The 23,238-nt window shown below is 50.8% G+C and overlaps 1 protein-coding gene across 1 annotated transcript in view; it reads right to left on the minus strand.

Annotated features, from left to right (window-relative positions):
• Window positions 1–14,792: 14,792 nt before the first annotated feature.
• TNK2 (tyrosine kinase non receptor 2) overlaps window positions 14,793–23,238 on the minus strand; it is a 110,361-nt gene continuing 101,915 nt past the window's right edge. The window contains 3 exon segments of the mRNA XM_060242846.1: window positions 14,793–15,174; window positions 16,406–16,533; window positions 21,149–21,244. Coding sequence (XP_060098829.1) covers window positions 15,168–15,174; window positions 16,406–16,533; window positions 21,149–21,244 — 231 coding nt within the window. The 3' untranslated portion in view covers window positions 14,793–15,167.

Here is a 23,238-nt window from a genome sequence, read left to right on the forward strand (position 1 = left end):
AAATTTTATTTTCTCCATATTGTCATTGTTTTCTAATGACCTAATCTAAGTCAAAAGTTAAATGGTAACCCAGAAAAATAATGGCTAGATGGGCTGGCCCTGAATTTGACCTCTCGACCAGACAAAGACTCAGGAAAGAGGTCAGTAACGTCTGCTTCCTCGCCAACAATTTTCTCTAGGGGAATTTTGTGTTTAAAAACCCAACCCTGTAAACCACAGTTAACGGGAAGTGCAGTGGGAGTAAAACTTTAGTTCCTGTTTGGTACCTGATTAACAATGCCTGTTTAAAAAAAAAAATTCTATCCCCTATCCCTATCTAGGGATGCCATACTCCAGGTAGGCAACCAAGAAGATGAAGATGATATTGGATTTATATCCCGCACCCCACTCCAAAGAGTCACAGAGCGGCTCACAATCTCCTTTCCCTTCCTCCCCCACACAGACACCCTGTGAGGTAGATGAAGATATTGGATTTATATCCCGCCCTCCACTTTGAAGAGTCTCAGAGTGGCTCACAATCTCCTTTACCTTCCTCCTCCACAACAGACACCCTGTGAGGTAGATGAAGATATTGGATTTATATCCCGCCCTCCACTCCAAAGAGTCTCAGAGTGGCTCACAATCTCCTTTACCTTCCTCCCCCACAACAGACACCCTGTGAGGTAGATGAAGATATTGGATTTATTTCCCGCCCTCCACTCTGAAGAGTCTCAGAGCGGCTCACAATCTCCTTTCCCTCCCTCCCCCCACAACAGACACCCTGGGAGGTAGAGAAAGATATGGGATTTATATCCCATCCTTCACTCCGAAGAGTCTCAGAGCTGCTCACAATCTCCTTTCCCTTCCTCCCCCACAACAGACACCCTGGGAGGTAGAGAAAGATATTGGATTTATATCCTGCCCTCCACTCCGAAGAGTCTCAGAGCGGCTCACAATCTCCTTTACCTCCCCCCCCCCCACCAGACACCCTGTGAGGTAGGTGGGGCTGGAGAGGGCTCTCACAGCAGCTGCCCTTTCAAGGACAACCTCTGCCAGAGCTATGGCTGACCCAAGGCCATGCTAGCAGGTGCAAGTGGAGGAGTGGGGAATCAAATCCGGTTCTCCCAGATAAGAGTCCGCACACTTAACCACTACACCAAACTTGCTCACCAAACAAGGGAAACACAGCCAAGGTCGAGAAAAATATAGGAGGCTGTGAAAAATTACTGTCCAAAGAACAATCACGCGACACGGCTTAATACAAGAATTACACGCTCTCCGCAAACATATCAGCGCTCAATCGCGCTCTGCAATATATTGAGTCGTGACGTTAACAGTGTTTCAAGGGGAAACGCCACAATCAACTTTTTAAACAGCAATACTACTAAGAGAAACATACAAGCTTTGCCAGGTTTAAAGAGCAATGACTTCGGTATGCGACATGAAAAGTTTGCAGTATCCTCGACCAACAACGAAAACATGCCCGCCTTGCCTCTACCAAGGCGAGGACTTTTTCGGTCGTGGCCCCAACCTGATGGAATCACCTCCCTATGGAGATCCGGACCCTACCTGACTTGATAGCCTTTCGTAGGGCCCGTGAAAAGGAGCGCTCCCGCCAGGTTTTGGGATGAGGCGGCGGGCATCTACTTGTTAGATCGGTTGGTCTCCCCTGCAGTACCACACTGCGGCGCAACGCTATTGCATCATCCAGGGCTTTCGTAGAAAAAGCCCAGCAGGAGCTCATTGGCATATTAGGCCACACCCCCTGGCACTGAGCCAGCCAGAACTGCGTTCCTGTGTGTTCCGTCCAACTATATCATTCTGCTGGACCACCCTGCTGTACTACTAACTAGTTTTGATTCCCCACTCCTCCACTTGCACCTGCTGGAATGGCCTTGGGTCAGCCTTATCTCTGGTAGGAGTTGTCCTTGAAAGGGCAGCTGCTAGGAGAGCCCTCTCCAGCCCCACCCACCTCACATGGTGCCTGTTGTGGAGGAGGAAGGGAAAGGAGATTGTGAGCCGCTCTGAGACTCTTCTGAGTGGAGCGCGGGATATAAATCCAATATCTTCATCTACCTCACAGGGTGTCTGTTGTGGGGGATGAAGGTAAAGGAGATTGTGAGCCGCTCTGAGACTCTTTGGAGTGGAGGGCGGGATATAAATCCAATATCATCATCATCATCATCATCATCATCATCATCATCATCTTATTATTATTATTATTATTATTATTATTATTATTTTAATTGATTTAATTGTGTTTTTATTGTAATTTATTGTGATTTTATTATTAGCTGCATCGATGTACTCCACCCTGAGCCCCCATGGGGAAGCGGGCGGAATATAAATAAACTATTACTACTACTAATAATAATAATAACAGTCCTTGAATAAAGCGCAGGCTTAGATTCACAGGGGTAGGGAACGTTGGCTCTCCAGATGTTTTTTGCCTCCAACTCCCATAAGCCCCAGCCAGCATGGCCAATAGCTGGGCCTGATGGGAGTTGTAGGCAAAAAACATCTGGAGAGCCCACGTTCCCTACCCCTGGGCCTTAGAAGAATGAATCAAAGGTGGTTTTTCTGCTGTTTGTCCACGTGTATAGATTCAATAGAAGAGCCCCGTGGCACAGAGTGGTAAAGCTGCAGTCCTGTAGTCCTAAGCTCTGCTTACAACCTGAGTTTGATCCCAGCGGCAGCTGGGTTCAGGTAGCCGGCTCGAGGTTGACTCAGCCTTCCATCCTTCCGAGGTCAGTAAAATGAGTCCCCAGCTTGCTGGGGGGGAAAGTGTAGATGACTGGGGAAGGACATGGCAAACCACGCCGTAAAAAAGTCTGCCGTGAAAAACGCTGTGAGAGCAATGTCACCCCAGAGTCACAAACGACTGGTGCTTGCACAGAGGACTACCGTTCCCTTTTAAGAGCCCCGTGGCGCAGAGTGGTAAAGCTGCAGTACTGCTGTCAGAGCCCTCTGCTCACGACCTGAGTTCAATTCCAGCGAAAGCTGGTTCAGGTCGCCAGCTCCAGGTTGACTCAGCCTTCCATTCTTCCGAGGTCGGTAAAATGAGTACCCAGCTCGCTGGAAGGGGAGGCGGAGTGTAGATGACTGGGGAAGGCGAGGGCAAGACCACCCCGTAAAAAGTCTACCATGAAAACAACGTCACCCCAGAGTCGTAAATGCCTGGTGCTTGCACAGGGGGCTACCTTGACCTTTATAGATTCAATAACACGGTAACACGTTTCCTAGGTTTTCGCGTGTTTCGAATGTCTTCTTCTTTGACCACGTGACTATGTCTCTGGAACCAAGGCTCACTGCATTATAAGGGAATCATTTCCAACATTTACACAGGCAAAATGGTTTTACACAGGCGTTGCAATTGTTCTTTGTACAGTAATTTTTCACAGCCTCCTACGTTTTTCTCAGCCTCTAGGTGGGACTTGGAGATCCACAGCTCTTCTCCAGACTACAGAGCATAATCCCTCTGGAGGAAATGGCTGCTTTGGAGGGCGGACTCTATGCCATTGTCCTCCAATGAACTTCCTGTCCACCCCAAATCTTCAGGAGCTTCTGATCCAGGACCTGAAACCCTTCTTCTCCCCCATTCCCTGCCCAAGGGGAACCAGGCCAGCCTAATACGGTCTTACATTCTAGTTTGCAGTGAATTCATCTCTTACCCATCAAACATCTTGTGGGGAAGGTGAGACGGCCGCCGTTACAAAACTGAGCTTGTCGACAGACCAAAGGAAGGGAGTGCAGTGTCAAAGGACAAATGGTGTTGAATCCATGGAGTGCATCCTCGGAGTCGATGACATCACAATGGGGTAGAGTTACTCAAGCCGAGCAACCAATGGCATGCAGAAGCTGCATGCTTTGCTCCAGGAGACCTTCCCAAGGGGATCAGGCCTCCAGTGAGCCTTGGAACATTAAAACATCAGAAGAGCCTTGCTGGATCAGACCAGTGAGGGTCCATCTAGTCCAGCCTCCTGTATCACACAGTAGCCACCCAGTTCCTCTGGAGGACCAACAACAGGGCAGAGAGGCTGAGGCCTTCATAAGAACATCAGAAGAGCCCTGCTGGATCAGACCAGTGAGGGTCCATCTAGTCCAGCCTCCTGTATCACACAGTGGCCAACCGGTTCCTCTGCTGGGCAGAGAGGCCAAGGCCTTCCTAAGAACATCAGAAGAGCCCTCCTGGGTCAGACCAGTGAGGGTCAATCTACTCCAGCCTCCTGTCTCACACAGTGGCCAACCTGTTCCTCTGGAAGGCCAACAACAGGGCAGAGAGGCCAAGGCCTTCCTAAGAACATCAGAAGAGCCCTGCTGAATCACACCAGTGAGGGTCCATCTAGTCCAGCCTCCTGTCTCACATGGGCAAACCGGTTCCTCTGGAGGGCCAACAATAGAGCAGAGAGGCCGAGGCCTTCATAAGAACATCAGAAGAGCTCTGCTGGATCAGACCAGTGAGGGTCCATCTAGTCCAGCCTCCTGTCTCACACAGTGGCCAGCCAGTTCCTCTGGAGGGCCAACAACAAGGCAGAGAGGCTGAGGCCTTCCTAAGAACATCAGAAGTGCCCTGTTGGATCAGACCAGTGAGGTTCCATCTAGTCCAGCCTCTTGTATCACACGGTGGCCAACCAGTCCCTCTGGAGGGCCAGCAAGAGGGCAGAGAGGCTGAGGCCTTCATAAGAACATCAGAAGAGCCTTGCTGGATCAGACCAGTGAGGGTCCATCTAGTCCAGCATCCTGTCTCACACAGTGGGCAGCCAGTTCCTCTGGAGGGCCAACAACAGGGCAGAGAGGCCGAGGCCTTCATAAGAACATCAGAAGAGCCTTGCTGGATCAGACCAGTGAGAGTCTTCCTAGTCCAGCATCCTGTCTCAAACAGCAGCCAACCAATTCCTCTGGAGGGCCAACAACAGGGCCCAGGTTCAAATCTCAGCTCGGTCATGAAATCCTGCTGGGTGACCTTGGGTCTGCGCCTCTGTCTCAGCCTGACCTACCTCACTGGGTTGTTGTGAGGAAAAAATGGAGGAGAGAAGGGTAGCATCAGGGTGCTTTGGAGGGTGTTCTCTATGGCATTATACCTTTGGGGAGAAAGCGGGAGAGAAATAAATTAACTTCACAGTTAACTTCACAGATCAGGGGCTGGTTCTTTTCTGGATGGGCGATCTCTCCCTAGCGGAAGAAAAGGCAGGAGAAAAATGCAATAGATCAAGAAGGATGAATTCTACTGAACAGGTCAGCTGGCCTAGAGATGCAGAAGAAGGATACCAGCTAGAGTTGCCAAGTCCAATTCAAGAAATATCTGGGGACTTTGGGGGCGGAGCCAGGAGACTTTGAGGGTGGCACCAGGAGGCTTTGGGGGGTGGAGCCAGGAGCCACGGTGTGACAAGCATAATGAACTCCAAGGGAGTTCTGGCCATCACATGTAAAGGGATAGCACACCTTTTAAAATGCCTTCCTTCCATAGGAAATAATGAAGGATAGGGGCACCTTCTTTTGAAGCTCATAAAATTGGACCCCATGGTCCAATCTTTTTGAAACTTAGAGGACATTCTGGGGAGTCACATTGGATGCTATACTGAAACTTTGGTGCCTCTCCCTCACAAAACAGCCCTCCCAGAGCCCCAGATACCTGTGGATCAATTCTCCATTTTTTCCTATGGGAATAAGTCTCCAAAGGGAAAAATAGAGTTCCCAGCAGACATTTCCCTCCCCTTCCCCCCTTCGCTTTCTGATGACCCTGAAGCTGGGGGCGGGGCCTCCAAACTGGGGGATCCCCTGCCCCCACCTGGGGATTGGCAACCCTAACTCCAGCAAAGTCCATTCTGACAGGTTCCGCCCCCCCCCAGGCGCCATTCTTCCTTCTGCATACTTGTCGGCCTGCCAAGAATGTCATGAGCCAGGCGAGCCAAACAGGGGCCAGTTATAAGCCACGAAGGGACAGAGTGTCCTGCACATGGTGTGAAGAATGGGAAGTTTCCAGCGCTCAAAAACATCTCCTGCAGATCACAGCCTGATTCATACAAATAGATGAAGCGGTAGTAGGTTGGCCAAGTCTGTTGCAAGAAATATCTGGGGATTTTTGGGGCGGAGCCAGGAGACTTTGTGGGTGGAAGCTGGAGCCAGGGTGCGACAAGCATAATTCAACTCCAAAGGGCGTTCTGGCCATCACATTTAAAGGGACCGCACACCTTTCAAATGCCTTCCTTTCATTGGAAATAATGGACAAGGGCACCTTTTTTGGGGGGGGGCAGTTTGTAGAATTGGACCCCCTGGTCCAAACTTTTTGAAACTTGAAGGGTGACTCTTATGACTCTTTGGTGTGAACTTATATCTCCTTTCCCCTGTATTCTTTATTCTAATATCATTTGTACTGGAAACGTAAGCTTAAATGGACATTTTAACAAGGTTTGCAATCATTAAAATATATTATTTAGATTTTGATGACTGAATGTGAAGAGATAATAACATGTGCTAATATCGGAATCTTAAGAAAGTATATCACATGCAGATTAGAGTATAATAATACTGATATCTGTAACTATAATTTCCTACTCCCCCTTACCCGTTCCCTTTAACTTTTTAGAAAACTTGGAGGGTGGTCTTGGATGCTATGTCGCAGATTGAGTGCCTCTATCTCAAAAAAACAGCCCCCCAGAGACTCACAGATCAATTCCTTCAAGGAATGCTGAAAACGGTAATTCAGTTTAAGCCCGAAATTGTCTTATTAAGTCTGGTTAAGAAAGAAAGACGTGGCAAAAAGAAAATGTTCACTTAATAATGTCCTCACTGCCGCGAGAATGTTATATGCAAAATACCGGAGACTAGAGAAATCTCCAAACATGGGAGAATTAATAAAAAAGATTTTTCAAGCTGCAAAAGCAGATATACTTACGGCAATAGTCAATGGGAAACCAAAAAAATTGGCCACTCAAAGATGGGGGAAATTATATGATCGGATACAAAACAGAGTTAAAGATGAGGAATGCAATGCAAGTAATGGGTTAAAATCTGAAAGAAATGATCTATAGAGGATAAATAAATTAAAATGAATGGACGGATGGTATAAGGATATTAAGTAATGTAGGAATTTATGATATAAATTGTGGGGGAGGAAGTGAAAGGAGATTGTGAGCAGCACTGGGACTCTTCGGAGTGGAGGGCGGGATATAAATCCAATATCTTCATCTACCTCACAGGGTGTCTGTTGTGGGGGAGGAAGGGAAGGGAGATTATCAAAGATTTCAGGAAAGGAGATTGTGAGCTGCTCTGAGAGTCTTTGGAGTGGAGGGCGGGATATAAATCCAATATCTTCATCTACCTCACAGGGTGTCTGTTGTGGGGGAGGAAGGGAAAGGAGATTGTGAGCCGCTCTGAGAATCTTCGGAGTGGAGGGCGGGATATAAATCCAATATCTTCATCTACCTCACAGGGTGTCTGTTGTGGGGGAGGAAGGAAAAGGAGATTATCGAAGATTTCAGGAAAGGAGATTGTGAGCCGCTCTGAGAGTCTTTGGAGTGGAGGGCGGGATATAAATCCAATATCTTCAACTACCTCACAGGGTGTCTGTTGCAGGGGGTGGGGGAAGGTAAAGGAGATTGTGAGCCGCTCTGAGACTCTTCGGAGTGGAGGGCAGGATATAAATCCAATATCTTCATCTACCTCACAGGGTGTCTGTTGTAAGGGAGGAAGGGAAAGGAGATTATCAAAGATTTCAGGAAAGGAGATTGTGAGCCGCTCTGAGAGTCTTTGGAGTGGAGGGCGGGATATAAATCCAATATCTTAATCTACCTCACAGGGTGTCTGTTGTAGGGGAGGAAGGGAAAGGAGATGGTTTGCCGCTCTGAGACTCTTCGGAGTGGAGGGCGGGATATAAATCCAATATCTTCATCTACCTCACAGGGTGTCTGTTGTGGGGGAGGAAGGTAAAGGAGATTGTGAGCCACTCTGAGACTCTTCGGAGTGGAGGGCGGGATATAAATGCAATATCTTCATCTACCTCACAGGGTGTCTGTTGTGGGGGAGGAAGGGAAAGGAGATGGTGAGCCGCTCTGAGACTCTTCGGAGTGGAGGGCAGGATATAAATCCAATATCTTCATCTACCTCACAGGGTGTCTGTTGTGGGGGAGGAAGGGAAAGGAGATTATCAAAGATTTCAGGAAAGGAGATTGTGAGCCGCTCTGAGAGTCTTTGGAGTGGAGGGCGGGATATAAATCCAATATCTTAATCTACCTCACAGGGTGTCTGTTGTAGGGGAGGAAGGGAAAGGAGATGGTGAGCCGCTCTGAGACTCTTTGGAGTGGAGGGCGGGATATAAATCCAATATCTTCATCTACCTCACAGGGTGTCTGTTGTGGGGGAGGAAGGTAAAGGAGATTGTGAGCCACTCTGAGACTCTTCGGAGTGGAGGGCGGGATATAAATGCAATATCTTCATCTACCTCACAGGGTGTCTGTTGTGGGGGAGGAAGGGAAAGGAGATGGTGAGCCGCTCTGAGACTCTTCGGTGTGGAGGGCGGGATATAAATCCAATATCTTCATCTACCTCACAGGGTGTCTGTTGTGGGGGAGGAAGGGAAAGGAGATTATCAAAGATTTCAGGAAAGGAGATTGTGAGCCGCTCTGAGAGTCTTTGGAGTGGAGGGCGGGATATAAATCCAATATCTTAATCTACCTCACAGGGTGTCTGTTGTAGGGGAGGAAGGGAAAGGAGATGGTGAGCCGCTCTGAGACTCTTTGGAGTGGAGGGCGGGATATAAATCCAATATCTTCATCTACCTCACAGGGTGTCTGTTGTGGGGGAGGAAGGTAAAGGAGATTGTGAGCCACTCTGAGACTCTTCGGAGTGGAGGGCGGGATATAAATGCAATATCTTCATCTACCTCACAGGGTGTCTGTTGTGGGGGAGGAAGGTAAAGGAGATTGTGAACCGCTCTGAGACTCTTCGGAGTGGAGGGCGGGATATAAATCCAATATCTTCATCTACCTCACAGGGTGTCTGTTGTGTGTGTGAGGGGGGGAAGGTAAAAGAGATTGTGAGCCGCTCTGAGACTCTTCGGAGTGGAGGGCGGGATATAAATCCAATATCTTCATCTACCTCACAGGGTGTCTGTTGTGTGTGTGAGGGGGGGAAGGTAAAAGAGATTGTGAGCCGCTCTGAGACTCTTCGGAGTGGAGGGCGGGATATAAATCCACGGCGCCTCCTCTCTAGGCCAGGAGCTCAGAGATGGCAAGCGGGAGAAAAGCTCTTCTCTCTCAACTTTAAATCACCCGCTCTTGTGCATGTCAGGAGTAATGCAAGATGCTCCTTTCAAATAAGTCACAGGGGTGGCCAAGGGTAGCTCTCCAATGTTTTTTTGACTACAACTCCCATCAGCCCCTAGCCATTGGCCACGCTGGCTGGGGCTGATTGGAGTTGTAGGCAAAAAAAACATCTGGAGAGCCACCATTGGCCACCCTTGAAATAAGGCATTTCCTTTTATTCCTTTTATTATTCAGCCACTTCCTCTGACTGTCTCTTTCGACAGGAATATGATCAGCTCCTGGAATTTCACAGCCAGTCTTCTACCCCCACCTGGTGGAAATGCTTAGAATGCTCATCATATAAACACATATTTTGACCTCTGTGCTGCTGACTTGGACAAGTACGTCAGTTGTCATCCCCTGGTGTTTAACATTATTAATTTTAACATGTGTGTACTGAACTTTCTCCCTTACAGACTTCCAGGGGGTTCATAGTTTCCTAAAGCAATAGAGTACTACGCTCTACCCCCAGAGAGTACTACACTCGGGTTCACAAAACCTGCTGGTAGTCCCCGGGCCAAAGGAGGCCCGCCTAAAATCCACCAGGGATCGGGCCTTCTCAATAGCGGCACCTTACTGGTGGAACCAGCTGCCGGAGGAGGTGCGGGCCCTGCGGGACCTAGGGCAGTTCCGCAGGGCCTGTAAGACAGCCCTCTTCCGGCAGGCCTACTACACCTAACTGAAGAGGAGAACATCTTGGATGGAACAAAATGCTTTTATAGACCGCTGGTTTTATTTTATCTTGTTTTATCAATTGTGGTTTAACTGTACTTGTAAATGTTTTAAACTGAATTATGTGAATTATTGTGTTGTGAGCCGCCCTGAGACACTTCGGTGAGAAGGGCGGGATATAAGTCCATTAAATAAATAAATAAATAAATAAAAATAAATAAATATAAAGGGAGCAATACGAGAACTTGTGGGCGCTCAGTGAAATTGCGGGGCAGTCAGGTTAAAATGGATAAAAGGAAGTCCCTCTTCACCCAAAGGGTGATTAACGCATGGAATTCACTGCCACAGGAGGTGGCGGCGGCTACAAGCACGGACAGCTTCAAGAGGGGATTGGATAAAAATATGGAGTAGAGGTCCATCAGTGGCTATTAGCCACATTGTATTGTTGGAACTCTCTGTCTGGGGCAGGGATGCTCTGTATTCTGGGTGCTTGTGGGGGGGGGCGGGGGAGGCACAGTGGAAGGGCTTCTGGCCCCACTGGTGGGTCCCTTGATGGCACTTGGTTTTTTTGGCCACTGTGTGATACAGAATGTTGGACTGGATGGGCCATTTGCCTGATCCAACATGGCTTCTCTTATGTTCTTAAGAGGGGATTGGATAAACATATGGAGCAGAGGTCCATCAGTGGCTATTAGCCACAGTGTATTGTTGGAACTCTCTGTCTGGGGCAGGGATGCTCTGTATTCGGGGTGCTTGGGAGGGGCAACAGTGGGAGGGCTTCTAGTGTCCTGGCCCCACTGATGGACCTCCTGACGGCACCTTTTTTTGGGGGGGGGCACTGTGTGACGCAGAGTGTTGGACTGGATGGGCCATTGGCCTGATCCAACATGGCTTCTCTTATGTTCTTATGTAACACAGAGTATTGGACTGGATGGGCCATTGGCCTGATCCAACATGGCTTCTCTTATGTTCTTATGTGACACAGAGTGCTGGACTGGATGGGCCATTGGCCTGATCCAACATGGCTTCTCTTATGTTCTTATGTGACACAGAGTGCTGGACTGGATGGGCCATTGGCCTGATCCAACATGGCTTCTCTTCTGTTCTTATGTGACACAGAGTATTGGACTGGATGGGCCACTGGCCTGATCCAACATGGCTTCTCTTATGTTCTTATGTAACACAGAGTATTGGACTGGATGGGCCATTGGCCTGATCCAACATGGCTTCTCTTATGTTCTTATGTGACACAGAGTGCTGGACTGGATGGGCCATTGGCCTGATCCAACATGGCTTCTCTTATGTTCTTATGTGACACAGAGTGCTGGACTGGATGGGCCATTGGCCTGATCCAACATGGCTTCTCTTCTGTTCTTATGTGACACAGAGTATTGGACTGGATGGGCCACTGGCCTGATCCAACATGGCTTCTCTTATGTTCTTATGTGACACAGAGTGCTGGACTGGATGGGCCATTGGCCTGATCCAACATGGCTTCTCTTATGTTCTTATGTGACACAGAGTGTTGGACTGGAGGGGCCTTTGGCCTGATCCAACAGGGCTTCTCTTATGTTCTTATGTGACACAGAGTGTTGAACTGGAGGGGCCACTGGCCTGATCCAACATGGCTTCTCTTATGTTCTTAAGAGGGGATTGGATAAACATATGGAGCAGAGGTCCATCAGTGGCTATTAGCCACAGTGTATTGTTGGAACTCTCTGTCTGGGGCAGGGATGCTGTGTATTCTGGGTGCTTGGGAGGGGCAACAGTGGGAGGGCTTCTAGTGTCCTGGCCCCACTGATGGACCTCCTGACGGCACGTTTTTTTGGTGGGGAGGGCACTGTGTGACGCAGAGTGTTGGACTGGATGGGCCATTGGCCTGATCCAACATGGCTTCTTTTATGTTCTTATGTGACACAGAGTGCTGTACTGGATGGGCCACTGGCCTGATCCAACATGGCTTCTCTTATGTTCTTATGTGACACAGAGTGCTGGACTGGATGGGCTACTGGCCTGATCCAACATGGCTTCTCTTATGTACTTATGTGACACAGAGTGTTGGACTGGAGGGGCCACTGGCCTGATCCAACATGGCTTCTCTTATGTTCTTATGTGACACAGAGTGTTGGACTGGATGGGCCTTTGGCCTGATCCAACAGGGCTTCTCTTATGTCTGGGGCAAGTGATGCTCTGTATTCTTGGTGTTTGGGAGGGGCACAGTGGGAGGGCTTCTAGCCCCACTGGTGGACCTCCTGATGGCACTTAGTTTTTTTGGCCACTGTGTGACACAGAGTGTTGGACTGGAGGGGCCACTTGCCTGATCCAACATGGCTTCTCTTTTGTGACAGAGTGTTGGACTGGAGGGGCCACTGGCCTGATCCAACATGGCTTCTCTTATGTTCTTATGCGACAGTGTTGGACTGGATGGGCCATTGACCTGATCCAACATGGCTTCTCTTATGTTCTTATGTGACACAGAGTGTTGGACTGGATGGGCCTTTGGCCTGATCCAACAGGGCTTCTCTTATGTCTGGGGCAAGTGATGCTCTGTATTCTTGGTGTTTGGGAGGGGCACAGTGGGAGGGCTTCTAGCCCCACTGGTGGACCTCCTGATGGCACTTAGTTGTTTTGGCCACTGTGTGACACAGAGTGTTGGACTGGAGGGGCCACTTGCCTGATCCAACATGGCTTCTCTTATGTTTTTATGTGCTCCTTGTTCCAAGATCACAACGCTGCAGAGATTCTAACAACTTAACAATTTACATGTGAAACACTGTTTTAATGTTTTAATATTGAAATTTTAAAATGTTTTGATATACACTGCCTAGACTTTCCAGACCACTCGCTTGGAGCAGCAGCGGCGGGGCAGAGAAAAATCTGTACATGTCATGTGACTCATGACGCCACTTCTGGGGAAAACCAGAAGTGATGTCACGTCACTCTAGGATTCACTTGAGTGAGGCGCCCCTTATGAACATATGAAGCTGCGTTATACTGAATCAGACCTTTGGTCCATCAAAGTCAGTATTGTCTTCTCAGACTGGCAGCGGCTCTCCAGGGTCTCAAGCTGAGGTTTTTCACACCTATTTGCCTGGACCCTTTTTTGGAGATGCCAGGGATTGAACTTGGGACCTTCTGCTTCCCAAGCAGATGCTCTACCACTGAGCCACCGTCCCTCCCCCTTAGTCCCCTGCACTCTACAATGTACACCCTACAGTACAAAACGCCACACTGTAGCCAGTTTGGTGTAGTGGTTAAGTGTGTGGATTTTTATCTGGGAGAACTGGGTTTGATTCCCCACTCCTCCACTTGCAGCTGTTGGAATGGCCTTGGGTCAGTCATAGCTCTGGCAGAGTTGTCCTTGAAAGGGCAGCTTCTGTCAGAGCTCTCTCAGTCCCACCCACCTCATAGGGTGTCTGTTGTCGGGGCAGAACACATAGGAGATTGTGAGCTGCTCTGAGACTCTTGAGGGTAGAATATAAATCCAATGTCTTCTTCTTCTTGTAGGGAAGGGGTGGCCAAACCACAGCTCGGGAGCCACATGTGGCTCTTTCACGCATACTGTGTGACTCTTGAAGTCCCCATCGCCCCACTGGATGGCTTAGAGAAGGCACTTCTGTCTTCAAATCACTTCTCCAAGCTACGTCAGCCAGCGGTGTAGAGAATGCAACTGAAGTTAAAAGTTGCTTTCTTTCCACCTCTCTCCCTCCCTCCCCGCATTTATTCTCCTTCCTTCTGTCCATCCGTCTTGCAGGTCTCAAACAGAGGACGTTCATGTCTTGCGGCTCTCAGGCATCTGACATTTATTCCATGCAGCTCTTACGTGACGCAAGTTTGGCCACCCCTACCCAACAGTGCGGTGTTTTAGCGGCGTGTGGGAGTAGGCGGGGTTGGCAGCCAGAAGTGACTTTGCAGCATCGCACCACCAATCGGCAACTGGATTGCAGAGCCAGGTGGAGGAAACCTCCCACCCTACAAGAGCTGGCAGCTGCGTTCCATTCTCAGTGCTGAGGAGTGAAAACCCACGCCTTCTCTTACACCTGACTGCAACCTGACCCATTTCCAGAAGGTCTTTCCCACCCAGATCCTCTTCAAACGCTCTTCTGTCACCCAGCTCTGGTCTGAGAGCCAGTTTGGCGTAGGGGTTAAGTGTGCGGACTCTTATCTGGGAGAACCGGGTTTGATTCCCCACTCCTCCACTTGCACCTGCAGGAATGGCCTTGGGTCAGCCAGAGCTCTCTTATCTGGGAGAACCGGGTTTGATTCCCCACTCCTCCACTTGCACCTGCTGGAATGGCCTTGGGTTAGCCATAGCTCTGGCAGAGCTGTCCTTGAAAGGGCAGCTTCTGTCAGAGCTCTCTCAGCCCTACCCACCTCACAGAGGGTCTGTTGTGAGGGGGGGGGAGATAAAGGAGATTGTGAGCCACTCTTGAGACTCTGAGATTCAGAATGAAGGGCAGGATATAAATCCAATATTCATCTCTCTCTCCCCCTCCCTCTCTCTCTCTGTCTTTCTCTCTCTCTCTCTGTCTTCTGCGTGGACTCCTACCTGGGAGAACAGGGTTTGATTCCCCACTCCTCCACTTGCCGCTCCTGGAACGGCCTTGGGTCAGCCGTAGCTTTCACAGGAGTTGTCCTTCAAAGGGCAGCTGCTGTAAAAGCTCTCTCAGCCCCACCTACATCACAGGGTTTCCTTTGGGAGGAGGGGGGGGGGAGGTGAAGGAGATTGCGAGCCACTCTGAGATTCAGATCATAGGGCAGGATATAAATCCAATATCATCACCGTCATCTTCTTCTTCTATTCAGGCGTTCGTCGGGCTGAGCAATCACGCCACTCGCTTCAAAATAGAATAGAATATTTATATATTAACGTAACACTTCTCTTTACAAAATAAACTCAATGGCAAGCAACAGCGACGACGGTTGGAAGCGGCGCGCGGGGGGGGGGGGAATCAAAATACAAGCGAACTCTGAGCCGCCTGCGTCTGCAGGAGGAAGGAGTGTGTACAGTCTAACTTCGGCGGGGCGGCGGGGCAGGGGACATAAGGAACGGGGCCAATAGCCCCGGCTGTGGTCTCGTCCGTCTTTGCTCCGTCATCCTCTGAGCCTCAGAGCTGCCTCTTGGTCCGTGTGCCAGAAAGAGGGCCCTCAGGATCGCTGCCCGTGGGCACCCACCGTGGGTCAAACGTTTGGGCTTCAGGGTCCAGCCAAGGGTCACCGCCTGTGAAGAAAAAGGGAGTGGTTGGATGTTGCCCATGCAAGCTACAGCCATATAGATGTAGGTCGTCCCTCCCTCCCGCAAGAACTCGTGGACGTTCCGTGAAATTGCTGAGCGGTCGGGTTAGAAGGGATAAAAGGAAGTCCTTCTTCACCCAAAGGGTGACTAACACGTGGAATTCAGTGCCGCAGGAGGTGACGGCGGCTGCAAGCATAGACAGCTTCAAGAGGGGATTGGATCGACATCTGGAGCAAATGTCCATCAGTGGCTATTAGCCACAGCGTATTCATGGAACTCTGTGGCAGTGATGCTCTGTATTCTTGGTGCTTGGGGGGGGGGGTCACAGTGGGAGGGCTTCTAGTGTCCTGGCCCCACTGATGGACCTCCTGATGGCACCTGGGTTTTTTGGCCCCTGTGTGACACAGAGTGTTGGACTGCATGGGCCATTGGCCTGATCCAACATGGCTTCTCTTATGTTCTCTGTATTCTTGGTGCTTGGGAGGGGCAAGAGTGAGAAGGCTTCTAGTATCCTGGCCCCACTGATAGACCTTCTGATGGCACCTGTGGGACACAGAGTGTTGGACTGGATGGGTCATTGGCCTGATCCAATATGGCTTCTCTTATATTCTTATGTGACACAGAGTGTTGCACCGGATGGGCCATTGGCCTGATCCAATATGGCTTCTCTTATGTTCTTATGTGACACAGAGTGTTGGATTGGATGGGCCACTGGCCTGATCCAACATGGCTTCTCTTATGTTCTTCTGTGACACAGAGTGTTGGACTGGATGGGCCATTGGCCTGATCCAACAGGGCTTCTCTTATGTTCTTATGTGACACGGAGTGTTGGACTGAATGGGCCACTGGCCTGACCCAATATGGCTTCTCTTCTGTTCTTATGTGACACAGAGTGTTGGACTGGATGGGCCATTGGCCTGATCCAACATGGCTTCTCTTCTGTTCTTATGTCTGGGGCAGTGATGCTCTGTATTCTTGGTACTGGGGTGGGGGGGGGGGGGCAACAAAGGTCTTTTTCTTCTTCACTCTGCGCCACGGGGCTGGCTCACCTCAAACGAGCCAGATCTGTCACGGAACTCTTAAACGACTGTCCTCTGTCTTTCAACAAAGTTAACCTGTTCTGCAACACACAAGGTCTTCTAATCGAAGACAGTCCCAGAGCAGACGACGGCCACCGAACCAAAGAGCAGAGCCCCAAGCGGCGGATCGTCCTTACTTGAAGCGGAAGGCGCTGTAGGGGTCCAGCAAGTGGGAACTGGCCTGCTCCAAGTTCCAGTTGAACATCTCCAGGACTTTGTGGCACTCTGTTCGCGTCTTCAGGCCCAGGCAGAAGAGCTGCTCGACCTGCAGAGAGGGAACGGCAGAGGGTCAAAAGCTTGGGGGCGGGGGGCACCAAGGCTTTGAAGAGCCTGAAGGGTCTACTGAGGAAGAGTCATTCCAGTGGTGGGCTAGAACCTCCCTCGTCCACGTCCCCATCAGACCAGTGAAAGTGGGGAGGGACGGTGGCTCAGTGGTAGAGCATCTGCTTGGTAAGCAGAAGGTCCCAGGTTCAATCCCTGGTATCTCCAACTCAAAAGGGTCCAGGCAGATAGGCGTGAAAAACCTCAGCTTGAGACCCTGGAGAGCCGCTGCCAGTCAGGAGGGACGGTGGCTCAGTGGCGGAGCATCTGCTTGGGAAGCAGAAGGTCCCAGGTTCAATCCCCGGCATCTCCAACTAAAAAGGGTCCAGGCAAATAGGCGTGAAAAACCTCAGCTTGAGACCCTGGAGAGCCGCTGCCAGTCTGAGAAGACAATACTGACTTTGATGGACCCAGGGTCTGATTCAGTAGAAGGCAGCTTCATATGTTCATATGTTCAGAAGGTCCCAGGTTCAGTCCCTGGCATCTCCAACTAAAAAGGGACCAGGCAAATAGGCATGAAAAACCTCAGCTTGAGACCCTGGAGAGCCGCTGCCAGTCTGAATAGACAATACTGACTTGATGGACCCAGGGTCTGATTCAGTATAAGGCAGCTTCATCTGTTCACATGTTTACACTGCTCTGGGGCTCGCTGGGTGACTTGGGGTCAATAATTGATTCTTGCTCTCAGCATGCATTTATTGATACGTGATAATTTGATAATTTATTTATTTGGCAGTCTTATATTCCGCCCTTTCCCAGAACGGGCTCAGGGCAGATCACAACATAAATTAGACCAAGAAACCCTAAAATTCAAATTCAAACAATACAATCAAACCAAAACGGTAGAACGATAAAACAAAATAAGGGGCATCGCTGGCGGAAGGGCACGTTTTTCTCCCCACAGCCGAGACTCCGAGGGGCTTAAAGCATTCTTCCAGCCTCCTCTTTTCTCACAACAGCCCTGCAAGGTAGGCCAGGCGGAGAGGTTGTGACGGGCCCAAGGTTACCCAATGAGTTTCCCATGGCAGAAGTGGGAGTTCGAATCTGGGTTTGCCCAGGGGCGTGCTCTGCTCCTCTAATGGCTACACCACCCTGGTTCTTCCTCAAGTCCAGGGCTTTTTTTTTGTAGCAGGAACTCCTCTGCCTATTAGGCCACACCCTCTGATGTAGCCAATCCTCTTGGAGCTTACAGCAGGCCCTGTACTAAGAGCCCTGTCAGCTCTTGGGGGATTGGCTACATCAGGGGGTGTGGCCTAATACATAAAGGAGCTCCTGCTAGAATTCCACCCCTGCCTTTGCATATTAGGCCACACCTCCCTGTTGCAGCCAATCCTCCTGGAGCTTACAGTAGGCCCTGTACTAAGAGCCCTGAAAGCTCTTGGAGGATTGGCTACATCAGGGGTGTGTGGCCTAATAGGCAAAGGAATTCCTGCTACAAAAAAAAGCCCTGCCTAACTCACATCCCGGAGGTGATATGAAGATAAACTGCAGGGGGATCAGATACGTAGTTCCCTGCTGGATCAGACCAATGTTCTGTCTAGTCTATCTCCAGTTTGGTGTAGTGGTTAAGTGCGCGGACTCTTATCTGGGAGAGCCGGGTTTGATTCCCCACTCCTCCACTTGCACCTGCTAGCATGGCCTTGGATTAGCCACAGCTCTGGCAGAGGTTGTCCTTGAAAGAGCAGCTGTTGTGAGAGCCCTCTCAGCCCAACCCACCTCACAGGGCATCTGTTGTGGGGGGAGGAAGGTAAAGGAGATTGTGAGAGCCCTCTCCAGCCCCACCCACCTCACAGGGTGTCTGTTGTGGGGGAGGAAGGGAAAGGAGATTGTGAGCCGCTCTGAGACTCTTCAGAGTGAAGGGCGGGATATAAATCCAATATCTTCATCTACTTCACAGGGTGTCTGTTGTGGGGGAGGAAGGGAAAGGAGATTGTGAGCCGCTCTGAGACTCTTCAGAGTGGAGGGCGGGATATAAATCCAATATCTTCATCTACTTCACAGGGTGTCTGTTGTGGGGGAGGAAGGGAAAGGAGATTGTGAGCCGCTCTGAGACTCTTCGGAGTGGAGGGCGGGATATAAATCCAGTATCTTCATCTACCTCACAGGGTGTCTGTTGTGGGGGGGGGGGGAGGAAGGGAAAGGAGATTGTGAGCTGCTCTGAGACTCTTCGGAGTGGAGGGCGGGATATAAATCCAATATCTTCATCTACCTCACAGGGTGTCTGTTGTGGGGGAGGAAGGGAAAGGAGATTGTGAGCCGCTCTGAGACTCTTCGGAGTGGAGGGCGGGATATAAATCCAATATCTTCATCTACCTCACAGGGTGTCTGTTGTGGGGGGGGGGAGGAAGGGAAAGGAGATTGTGAGCTGCTCTGAGACTCTTCGGAGTGGAGGGCGGGATATAAATCCAGTATCTTCATCTACCTCACAGGGTGTCTGTTATGGGGGAGGAAGGGAAAGGAGATTGTGAGCCGCTCTGAGACTCTTCGGAGTGGAGGGCGGGATATAAATCCAATATCTTCATCTACCTCACAGGGTGTCTGTTGTGGGGGAGTAAGGGAAAGGAGATTGTGAGCCACTCTGAGACTCTTCGGAGTGGAGGGCGGGATATAAATCCAATATCATCTTCTTCCTCATTCATGCCCTGGTCTTTTCTTCCCAATGGCAACCCAGAACGGCCTGCCTCGTTTTCCTCTCCGCCATTTTATCCTCACAACAAACCCTGTGAGGTCACTTAGGCTGAGCGTGTGTCACTGGCCCAAGGGCACCCAGACAGCTTCCTTGGTCGGCCAGATCCGAACCCAACGCTTTGGCCGCTCTGGCATGATGGCTGCAGCGTTCTGTCGCCCACAGTGGCCAACCTGTTGACTTGGAGGAGAAGCAAGTCTTCGTCGGATGATGCCGCCTCCTAGCACTGGGGGTCAGAGCACTGTTGCCTCTGGGTATGGTGGTCCCCTTAACTCAGCATGAATAGTACCCACTGATCGACCTCTATGCTGATGGGCATCATGGGTGCAGAATCTCACAGTTGCGGACTTCACTGCCTCAGCCTCTCTGCCCTGTTACTGGAACTCCAGAGGAGTTGGTTAGCCACTGTGTGAGACAGGAGGCTGGACTAGGTGGACCCTCACTGGTCAGATCCAGCAGGCCTCTTATGATGTTCTTAGGAAGGCCTCGGCCTCTCTGCCCTGTTGTTGGCCCTCCAGAGGAACTGGTTGGCCACTGTGTGAGACAGGATGCTGGACTAGATGGACCCTCACTGGTCTGATCCAGCAGGGCTCTTCTGATGTTCTTAGGAAGGCCTCGGCCTCTCTGCCCTGTTGTTGGCCCTCCAGAGGAACTGGTTGGCCCCTGTGTGAGACAGGATGCTGGACTAGATGGACCCTCACTGGTCTGATCCAGCAGGGCTCTTCTGATGTTCTTAGGAAGGCCTCGGCCTCTCTGCCCTGTTGTTGGCCCTCCAGAGGAACTGGTTGGCCCCTGTGTGAGACAGGATGCTGGACTAGATGGACCCTCACTGGTCTGATCCAGCAGGGCTCTTCTGATGTTCTTAGGAAGGCCTCGGCCTCTCTGCCTGTTGTTGGCCCTCCAGAGGAACTCGTTGGCCACTGTGGGGGACAGGAGGCTGGACTAGATGAACCCTCACTGGTCTGATCCAGCAGGGCTCTTCTGATGTTCTCATGTCCTTTTCTCTAAAGTGTACACCAAAGTAGGAAAGGTGTTGCAGGTGTTCACGTTGGTTCCCTCTTTGGCACTTTGTGTACATCTCAGAGCCATGTACATGAACTCAAATGAACCTGCCTTCTACCGAATCAGACCGTCCCTCCATCAAGGGTCACCATTGTCTACTCAGACTGGCAACTGTTCTCCAAGGTCTCAGGCTGAGGTCTTTTCTATCACCTCCTGCCTGATCTTTTCAACTGGAGATGCTGGGGATTGAATCTGGGACCTTTTGTGTGTCAAACAGAATCTCAGCCACTGAACCACAGCCCCTGTCTATGTCTCTCCAGGGTCTCAGGCTAAGGTCTTTCCCAACACCTCCTGCCTGGTCCTTTTAACTGGAGATGCCGGGGATTGAACCTGGGACGTTCTGCATGCCAAGCAGAATCTCTGCCATCTGAACAGCCCCGTTTCATGGCTCTCCAGAGTCTCAGGCTGAGGTCTTTCCCATCACCTCCTGCCTGGTTCCTTCTCACTGGAGAGGCCGGGGATTGAACCTGGAACCTTCTGCATGCTGAGCAGAATCGCTGCCACTGAGCCACAGCCCCTGTCTATGTCTCTACAGGATCTCAGGCTGAGGTCTTTCCCATCCACTCCTCCCTCGTCCTTTTAACTGGAGATGCCAGGGATTGAACCAGGGACCTTCTGCATGCCAAGCCGAGGCTCCCCACCCCTGAGCCACAGCCATTCCTGTGGAGGAAGGGCAGAATGAAACAGAAGGGCAGCTGGATAGATGGATCTGCCCCATCAGGCTTCAGGACTTCCTAGCAGTCGATGTGTTTGTCCGTCTTTTCCTTGCGCTGGACCAGAAAGAGTCTGACTCTGTTGCTGCCACCTTTACCTTCAAGTACTGGATAGCCTTCTGAACGTTCCAGCTGTGGTTCTGAAGCGCGGCCTGGCACTCCTCCGTGGTTACGCCATGCACCGTCTCCTGGACCTGTGAGGAAGACCAGAAGCAGAGAGAAGCTTCAGTCCGGCATCCTTCCTGCAGTTCCCCCTTTGGAGCACGTTACGTTAAAAAAAGAATAGCACACAGCTACAAAAAAGCCAGTAGACCTTTTGGAAGAATGTGAAAATGGAGTTGACAGGGGCAAAGAAGAAGACTGCAGATTTATACCCACCCTTCTCTCTAAATCAGAGACTCAGAGCGGCTCACAATCTCCTCTATCTTCTCCCCCCACAACAGACACTCTGTGAGGTGGGGACAGATTTATACCCCGCTCTTCTCCCTGAATCAGAGACTCAGAGCGGCTCACAATCTCCTCTATCTTCTCCCCCCACAACAGACACCCTGTGAGGTGGGGGCAGATTTATACCCCGCCCTTCTCCCTGAATCAGAGACTCAGAGCGGCTCACAATCTCCTATATTTTCTCCCCCACAACAGACACCCTGTGAGGTGGGGGCAGATTTATACCCCGCCCTTCTCCCTGAATCAGAGACTCAGAGCGGCTCACAATCTCCTATATTTTCTCCCCCCCACAACAGACACCCTGTGAGGTGGGGGCAGATTTATACCCCGCCCTTCTCCCTGAATCAGAGACTCAGAGCGGCTTACAATCTCCTCTATCTTCTCCCCCCACAACAGACACCCTGTGAGGTGGGGGCAGATTTATACCCTGCCCTTCTCTCTGAATCAGGAAGGAAGGATAGGACCAGAACCAACGGGTTGAAATTAAATCAAAAGAGTTTCCGGCTCAACATTAGGAAGAACTTCCTGACCGTTAGAGCGGTTCCTCAGTGGAACAGGCTTCCTCGGGAGGTGGTGGGCTCTCCTTCCTTGGAGGTTTCTAAACAGAGGCTAGATGGCCATCTGACAGCAATGAGGATCCTGGGAATTTAGGGGGAGGTGTTTGTGAGTTTCCTGCGTTGAGCAGGGGGTTGGACTAGATGACCCTGGAGGTCCCTTCCAACTCTATGATTCTATGATCCTAGGGAGGGAGGGAGGGAGGGAGGGAAGGAAGAAGATGATATTGGATTTATATCCCGCCCTCCACTCAGAGTCTCAGAGCAGCTCACCATCTCCTTTATCTTCCTCCCCCACAACAGACACCCTGTGAGGTGGGTGAGGCTGAGTCTCACAGCAGCTGCCCTTTCAAGGACAACCTCTGCCAGAGCTATGGCTGACCCAAGGCCATTCCAGCAGCTGCAAATGGAGGAGTGGGGAATCAAACCCGATTCTCCCAGGGAAGAGTCCACACACTTAACTATTACACCAAACTGGCTCTCTGTTTGGAGGGAGGGAGGGCGGGAGGGAGGGAGCGAAGGAAGGAAGGAAGGAAGGAAGGAAGGAAGGAAGGAAGGGAAGGAGGGAGAGAGGAAGGAAGGAAGGGAAGGAGGGAGAGAGGAAGGATGGAAGGGAAGAAGGGAGGGAGGGAGGAAGGAGGGAGGCAGGAAGGAGGGAGCAAGGTAAGGAGGATGTGAGGGGGGAAAGAAGGGAGGGAGGAGGGAAGGGAGGGAGGAAGGAAGGGAGGGAGGGAGGAAGGAGGGAGGAAGGAAGAAGGGAGGGAGGAGGAAGGGAGGGAGGACGGAAGGAAGGAAGGAAGGAAGGAAGGAAGGGAGGGAGGGAGAGGAGGGAGGGAGGAGGAAGGGAGGGAGGACGGAAGGAAGGAAGGAAGGAAGGAAGGGAGGGAGGGAGGAGGAAGGGAGGAGGAAGGAAGACAGGGAGGAAGGGAGGGAGGAGGAAGGAAGAGAGGAAGGGCGGGAGGGAGGAATCCCTCCTTGTTTCACAGATCAGTTACACTTTCTTTTGCCAAGGAGGCACCTGGAAGAGTGTTCATGAGAATATCTTCCCCCTGACATTTCCTGCTGCCAGGATCTTGAGCGGGCATGACGTGGGGTGAGATTTTTTTAAAAACAGAAATGCCAGTCAAGGGGGTGGAGTGAGGGATTCATTCATTTCACTGTTTCTTTTCTGGGCCCCGCAGGTTTGC

This window comes from Heteronotia binoei, chromosome 6 (genome assembly GCF_032191835.1).
Source record: "Heteronotia binoei isolate CCM8104 ecotype False Entrance Well chromosome 6, APGP_CSIRO_Hbin_v1, whole genome shotgun sequence".
In the NCBI taxonomy this organism is placed as follows: domain Eukaryota; kingdom Metazoa; phylum Chordata; class Lepidosauria; order Squamata; family Gekkonidae; genus Heteronotia; species Heteronotia binoei.